At 41.0% G+C, this 8,393-nt stretch overlaps 1 protein-coding gene across 1 annotated transcript; it reads right to left on the reverse strand.

The window, feature by feature from the left end:
* Positions 1–826: 826 nt before the first annotated feature.
* ndufs8a (NADH:ubiquinone oxidoreductase core subunit S8a) lies at positions 827–8,168 on the reverse strand. Its single transcript, XM_084342966.1, has 8 exons — positions 8,062–8,168; positions 6,896–6,951; positions 6,454–6,519; positions 5,070–5,159; positions 4,480–4,588; positions 3,668–3,731; positions 3,357–3,485; positions 827–1,530 (listed from the first exon to the last, which is right to left on the reverse strand). The coding sequence occupies exons 2-8, from the start codon at positions 6,936–6,938 to the stop codon at positions 1,399–1,401; spliced, it is 633 nt and encodes a 210-aa protein (XP_084199092.1). The 5' UTR covers positions 6,939–6,951; positions 8,062–8,168; the 3' UTR covers positions 827–1,398.
* Between the last annotated feature and the right edge of the window lie 225 nt (positions 8,169–8,393).

The following is an 8,393-nucleotide window of genomic DNA, read 5'->3' on the forward strand; positions in this document are numbered from 1 at the left end:
TTGTACTAGCTGATGAGAAGTTCTCCACATGAATCTCCTAATACTTTAATAAGAATGTTTGATAGGCGTTTGTCAAACATGCATATCCTTGAGAATAAGTATACATTAGGTCAAGTTACCTTAAACGGGCTTTGACATCCAGCAAAAAAGCAGAAAAATGTATATCGGTAACAGCTAATTAACTATCACTAGTAACATTTTGTACACATCTGGTTACTTGTGCGTTGAGAAGAAAAAAACAGCTGAGTCAAGCTGAAACCCTTTAGCATCTTGTAAGCACGTGCACACAAGGTCAGCCTGGCTACCAAAACAAAGAATAGAGAAGCTTGGATAACAAACCGTCAGGATCAGGATGCCATTACTCCAATATATCTTTATATACTGTAGCAAATAGTTGTTTGCTGCTATGTTAATGTTTAAAATCTCACATATAGAACCTTTAAAATATGCAAAATTCCAAACACTAGCAAGCAGGTGTGTTATTGTTGATGAAGGCTCTCAGTCATCCAGGTCATGGTAATTTTAAGTGCTGTATCATAGGCAACTAGATTTGTTTCAGTTTCTTGAAGACCTTTTCCCTCTCATCCAAGAGGCTTCTTCAGTTCTGATATTCTCCCACTGCAAGAAGGCTACACATACACTGTATACACTTAAAACCATTTATACTTGATATACCTGATGTAATCTTTAAATCAGTTTTTCAGATTAATTCAAGCTGCACATTCATGGGGGTCACAGTCTTCATCAACTGACTGCATCTACTCAGTTTGTACTGTAGTGTAATTTTTTTACTACTTTTTCCAAAGTCAACATAGAACGTGACACATTTAGTGTTTTTCCCAGAATTTTATTATTTGAGTCTGGGTGGAAACAGCACGAAAACCATAAAACTCTGCACTGACACCCATGATAATAACAATAATCCATGTATACTTGTGTGGGACACCAGAATCGAAATCAACCCAGGATGTAGTCTGCTTTCAGTGTACAGCACTGATACTGTCACAGCATGAGCCAGTCTCCTTCCTTTTTATTCCAGAGGGACTGTGCAGACAGAAACACACAGACCGGACCATGCTGAGCCAGCTGGACTGATGTACACTATCACACTGACAGCCAGTGTAGTATATATTTTTTAACAATAAATAAGGAATCTGAACAATGTCAAGGTAAAAATCAGGAACATATCAAAGTATATTCATCATATGAGAAGGGGACGACACTGACACCGGTGGAAATGTGTTGGTAATGTTTTTCAGCAAATCCACCCTGAAGCACATCCACGACAGCTGCTGAATTCTTACAGTATGTACACTATGGACGTATGTGTGTCAGAGAGGTTATGTTGGTATGTGCTAACTGTACACTGTGTTTGTGGTGTGTGTAGGTGGGGGGGATCTATCGGTAAAGGTAATCAGCTTGTATGTTGGCAGCTATCTCTGCTTCCCACTTGTCACCGTTGTTGAGGAGCTTCTCCTTGTTGTAGAGCAGCTCTTCATGGGTTTCAGTGGAGAACTCAAAGTTAGGACCCTGAAGGAAGAAAAAAAAGAGACAGAGGATGGAGAGTGAAATAAAATAATATGAAAGAAATGATGAGGATCATCACATTAAAAATCACAGTAAACCGTCACCAAAACAATTTTCCCCAGTCACTAGCCCCATTCACACTGCCCTTTCGGTGCGGGAATCATCCGCCGATTCTCCGCATCGTCCTCTGTGTGAAAGTTTCAGATGCGGAGAGGGGGGACAGTTTGGCTGCAGCTACTACCGGAGGTAGTATCAGAGCTGCAGCAGAGGCGAGCTGGCGTCTGTGTGAATGGATAAGCCGGAGGCGCAGGTCAGGGGGTGTGTCGGTCTGATGGTGTTCACAGTCTGACAGCTAAACAGATCCTTCACTCATCAAATAAAAGACAAATGACCCACAAAGCAAAGTTACAGGACCCAACAACAGTAATGTGGTAACTGGTAGTGTTCTCAGCATCATATATGAGGAATAAAATATTGCATCCATATGTGGAAAAGCCTCTGAAATCCTGTCTGTCATCCTGTCTGTCCTACTGACTCTGCACTGCTCTGTCTCCAACAGCAGAGCCAGGCAGCTCCCGCAGCTGAATGGCAAAAAACTTTAACTCACCATGTCTCCTTCCCCTATTGTGTTGTTGTAGTTACTGTCTCTGGCAACTTGTATTGAAAAAAATCCCAGCGACAGTCAGCCCTCCCAGCCGAGACTTCAAGGAACTTTACCCCAGAAAACAGCATCCCTCCCCACGACTGAGAGTCAGACAGCGTCCCGTTTACTGATGGTGATTATGTAATAAAAATGTAATTTAGAGCAGAAAACGTGACTTTGACACTTTCCAGGATGCACAGTGGGTCAGGATCTCAAAAACAACACATTGACCCTTTGCACGTGACGTCACGTTCCACTCCCGTGAGATACGGACGCCATGACGGACGGCAAAAGAACACTGGACTCAATAGAAAGACAAGGAGGCTCCTTATTGTTCCTGACATTTTGAGGTTTTCTATCGGTTTTAACTTAATGTTATGTTGTTAAAATGGGTATTTCCTGCTGTGCCGTGCAGTGTACCAACAGACAAGGCTGCAATCCTGATCTAGCCTTTTACAGAATTCCCTTTGAGAAGGACAGAAGACGGCTATGGATAGCTGCAATTAATCGCAAGGACTGGCAGCCCTCAAAATACTCCAGGATCTGCAGCGAGCATTTTGTACAAGGTAAGTTTCATATTAAAACGTTATCAAAGTTATGTTAGAGTCAGTCAAAACAAATTCAATGTAGTTAGCTCACGTAGCTACAGTTAGCTAATAAACTCAAGTAGGGTTTGTTTACTAGCCTACTAGCGATGCTAGCTGGCTAGTCCTTTTAGCTTATAAACTACTTGAGTTTATAAGCTAACGCTAGCTACGTGAGCTAACTACATTGAATTTAACGAGCCTCCTTGTCTTTCTATTGAGTCCAGTGTTCTTTTGCCGTCCGTCATGGCATCGCCTCCCGTGTCACGTGATCATTGTGACGTGTCTGCAACAGGTCAATAACTGCATCCATATGATTAACAGGTGGAAAACCAGAGGAGTCATGATGTGTGGCGTCACACCTCTTTTCAATCCGCAGCGCCGGCTTGCTGTATGAATTGACACACTGGTGTGGCTTTGCGTTGGAGCTGCCTGGTTCAGTGTGAACAAACAAAGGCGGAGAAATGGCGAGCTTTCGCTGCAGAGATAATGCAGAGTCACTGTGCGAAAAGGGCTACTACCTACAGGGAGGAAGCTTTCTGAAGCATTGAACAGGCAACTTCAGACACCCACTGTGCTGTAACACAGGATAATACACACACCTCTACAATGGCATCCACAGGACACGCCTCCTGACAGAAGCCGCAGTAGATACATTTGGTCATGTCAATGTCGTAGCGAGTCGTCCTCCTGCTGCCGTCACCACGAGTCTCTGCTTCGATGGTGATGGCCTGGACACAAACATGTTGATTATTCAAAGGCAGACAGTTATACATAGCATGTGAGTAGCTTGCAGCGTCAACATACAGATAGCCAATTTAGTTCATGTTAAAGGCTGACATGATGCAAGTCTAGCTCTGTGTGTGTGTGTGTGTGTGTGTGTGTGTGTGTGTGTGTGTGTGTCTGTGTGTACCTGAGCAGGGCAGATAGCTTCACACAGCTTGCAGGCGATGCAGCGCTCCTCTCCTGAAGGATACCTGATGTAACATAATTTAGAGTAAAGATTTAGAGTGCTTTTACTGCACAGGGGCACGCTAATATTATACAGTGATTTTGAATATATTCATTCAAATATGAATTTAGAAAGTTTAGTTAATTAGTATCACAATCAGAACTTTGAAGCTAATGTTGCTCACAGACTGGTTCTCCTCATAAATATATTTGCTTTCTGGTGAATCACTCAGTGACCTCAGGTTCAGTAAAGTCAGATTCTATATTGTCTCCCTCTCTGTAGTTCATGTGGTTGCCATGGTCACAAAGTGAGCCACAGGAGCTAGTTAAACAAGTTGAAACATCATAGTTGAAGTAAAACTCTACAGTACATTTTACAGTCTCGGAAGATTTTTCATGACATTTTCCAGAGGTTCCTCCAGGAGTTAAACCAGGGGTTCTCACCCTTTTGTAACTCATGGCCAACTTCTGATTTTTAATACATTTCCGACGACCACCTTCCCAAATAAAGTAGGGGGGAAAAGTACCCTCACCACACGCTTTGGAGCTTTTACTGGCACAGGGTTGTCTCCCACATCAATTTGTATTTTCGAAAACAGACCCAGTTTGTGACACTGCATCCAAATGAGCTAGCCAACAGTGGCAAAATGTGTTTGTCTGCCTGATGATGTATCTTGATAAGAAAAGTGTTGCTCTAAAGTTGTTCTAAACAGCCACAACTAATAATGCTATCCACAATCAACTGAGTGGTTGTCGTTGAGTGGTCATCATCACCTGCGCAGGGCATGTTCTCCTCTGAAGCGTGGCGACAATGGGCCTTTCTCAAATGGGTAGTTGATGGTTGCGGGCTCTCTGAACAGGTAGCTCATTGTCATGCCCAGACCTGACATGACGACACAGTCATTCATGTGTGAATAAGAAACATCACAGATCACATGGACAAACATTTTCCACGGAAAACAGTCCCGAAACCACCTCCAGTGGTGGAGACCCATTTGGTCATCATAATAAATCCCCTGTGAAAATGTATGTCATGAAGGCTTTTTTTTTTTTTGCGACTGTAAAATACATTTTGATGTTGAAATTGTTCTAAAAGAAACGTAGTGTGGAAGGACAAAAAATAAAGACAACTCAGCAGCTCCGTGTTGATTCATTATAAAACTTGAATTGTTGCTTGAAAGAACTTTAAAAACTTTATTAGTCTATTTGTGACTGAATACTATTCTTTCTTCCTGATGTGTAAATCAGGTTAATATAAGAAATAAACTGCTGCGAACATTATTTCATGATTTCAGTGTGTCCTGTATGTAAAATATGTTGTTTATATGTTATACTGTTATTTATGTGTGTGCAGATGGGCTGACCTCTGAAGAGCTCTGTCCACAGCAGCGTCTGGGCAGCTCGGTCTGTGATGGACTTCATGTCTGTAGGGATCTCCTGGGCATTCACATACTCTGCACACACAAATACAACACAAGTGAGACAGCTGGGGTTAATGAGTGCTGTGTGTTTACTGTGACAGGATAACATATGATGATATATGTTTGAAATCTGCACAATTATGAGTGCATATCAAGATTTAACAACATTCCAAAATCACAAAATTGTATTTTTATGTTCCACGTTTGTCCAAAGCGGGCTGCTTTTTGGTTATGTTATATGTTTGACACTTCTGTGATATACTCTCTTGAGGACTTGCTGTTGGGCAGTTGCAGAATGTATAATTTGGATTCACTTTCAGAGTGAATTTCAGAGAACGGGCCAATAGTATTCAATCTTGTTAGGGCTGACCTGTAAGGGATTGGAGACAATCAGGCAGTCCAAAACAAAGAAAGCCAAGAGATAGGATGTCGTATATTATTATATTATAGGTTGAAGCATCAGCCGCCCAGCTCATGACTCAATACTCATCTAGCAGGACAATGTGCGGGATTTGAGAAAGGTTCAACTTCATGCAAATACCATCTCAACAACTTATTTTCATTCTCTTGTAAAACAAAAGCAGATTTTTTTTCTATTCCGACTCAACTATATAAAAGTTCTTCAAACACAACAGAGGAATAGCAAGTTGTTAGAGTTAACTACTTCAAAATTCTCCACAACAGAAACAAGTTGACCAGGATGCATAGAAACACATCATTTAGGAAACCACACTGATGTTTGTGAGACAATCGGCGTACAAACAGAGCTGACAATGTATACTGTTAGTGCTAAACATGACTGCAAGGTTCTAGGCTTGTGAAGGCTTGACTTTCAGTGAAGAAATACTCTCCAGATGTGATGTAACTGATACTAGCAGCATCTACACTCAACTCTTCAGAGGCCACTATTGTGGTTTTCAAATGACAATGTTTTTCTTTCACTCTTCAACACGATTAAACCACACCTGTGCCGGCCAGCAGTTCCACAAAGGACACGGGTTGGTCAGCACCTCTTTGTGGCCACAGGCACATAGCTTGAAGCCTGGTGTGAAACTCTTTCATCATTGCGAACAATTGAAAAACATACTGACACTCAGAGAAACACAACTTGGACACTGGCCCTTAGTGACAGCATAGGTTACCATGGTGATCTACTCTGGCTAAAAGTAAGTGATCCAGCTCAGTGATACCAGAAAACCTGAGTTTGCCCCAAAGAGAGCTGGCTAACCCACTAATCGTACTTTGCAGTGCAGGCGTCCAAAAGCTCTTCAACAGGACACACATTAGTGACACAACAGCTGTGTTTGTGTGATGTTGTGGTACTTACTGAATCCTTCCCGTTGTGCGGACACACTGAAGGACCTCACTAGATTCTGGCTAGCCACAAAAGTGCCTGACGATAAAGACAGAACAAAATGTGGTTTATCGCTAAGCTTGCTACAGCAGAGACATCTGTAGCAAAGTGCTGTAATACATTACATTGGCTACTGTATGTGAGTATAGGATAACTATACAAGTAATGTGAGGGTGATGTGTGCTTAATAATGTCTGTTTTGTACACATACCACAGAAACTAGACAGACATGGAATCAAACTATATGTGATTATTTGTCAAATTGTCACTATGACTCAATTGTATCTACTTCAACCGTTTTTTAATGTTAATGGCTGGACAGGAATATTGCGTTAATCTGTGAGTACTCAAATTATGAGCATTTCTTTTAAGTGCAGCTGAATATGTTTCTGTCCCTCTAGCTGGGATTTCTTACCTGGCCTTGACACAGAGTAAAGTAAACGCAATGTTGCAGCCATCCTGTCTTCAAAGCTGAAACCACAGATAATAACAATGAGGAAAAAAGTAAAAATAGCGACTGCATCAACACATTATGTAGATGTTTATTTGAAACAGTAATTGGTCCCTACATGTTTAAAGGAGCACTCTGTATTATTGGTAAAGAAATGTTAATGAGAAGAGAAAGATCTTCATTGGCTGATTTTTTTCTGCCTAAACAAACTAAATAAACAAACTCTCTTTGTTTTCATGACTGAATAAAGTGAATAAACAAACTGACCTTAAAGGACAACACAATTTATACTGTTTTACTTTGTTTATATGTGGCGGACCCTGCCACCTCTCTTCAAACAGTGTTCTGGGACCTTATTTTCCAGCTTGTTTATTCACTTATGGAAAAAATACATATTTCTGAGTTTGTATTATCACTTCATTAATATTGTAAATATCAAAATTCTGAGTTTGAATTTCTTCTCCAAAACTACACAGTGCCCTTTAATGAAATATTGCCATGTACAGTCTTAAACAGTGTAAGGCTTATTCAACGTGAGGCTTTGAGGTTAAACCTGCTTCGCACCTTCACAACACTCACTGAATACTGATAAACACGAGTTGTTGCTCTCACTGATGTAACATCACCGTTTCCTATCTGTTAACGATCATCTCATCTCCCTTTTTGTCACAAAGTCATAAACTGAGAAACGGCAAACTAACTTTGATGTGACCTCTTCATGTATCGGCTGATTCGAATTCTTGACCTAAGCTAACCATGGTCTAACGCTAACACTCACGCTAACCACCTCGATAGCATGACATTGCCTAGCTAACCAACATTAGCTTGCAATGCACATACAAAATGCACATGTGGCCACATGTGTAACGTGCACAATAAATTGTAGTTGGGCTTGAACTGTGAAAGGTAAAGGTTTACTGCTAAACTGAGTTAGCACTGGTTAGTAGCCAGGTTAGAGCACATAACGTTACTGTCAAGGACTTTTGCACAATGGTCGCTTGAGGGGATTTAAAGGTAACACTAATACTTTCAAAGTTAGATATGAATTATAATAACTTAACTACTTGATATGACGTAAGAGGAACTTTGTAAGAAATTTGATTTTAGAGATTTAAATAGTTTTAACTCACCGATATGTCGCTATTTGGCCTTCTGAACCAGAACAGCGGACTATTTGCGGTACGGACCCTGCGTGTACAGGAAGTTACAGAACGTGATCACGTCATGGACGTCCGCCAAAACGTCTCGTCTTTGAGGCGGCAACCTGAACCATGCAACTCCACCCACACCACCGATACAACTACTACAACCATAATTAATAAGAATGACACTGGAGGTTGTGAGCAGCATTACAATAATATAATATTAGTATAATACTGATATAATAGTAGTGTAATAACAGTCCATACAAGAAGATAATGTTGATCTATACCTTTCGTCCCTCTTCACCAGCCTATGTCAG

Source organism: Pagrus pagrus (assembly GCF_965226575.1).
Source record: "Pagrus pagrus genome assembly, chromosome: 2".
Taxonomy (NCBI): domain Eukaryota; kingdom Metazoa; phylum Chordata; class Actinopteri; order Spariformes; family Sparidae; genus Pagrus; species Pagrus pagrus.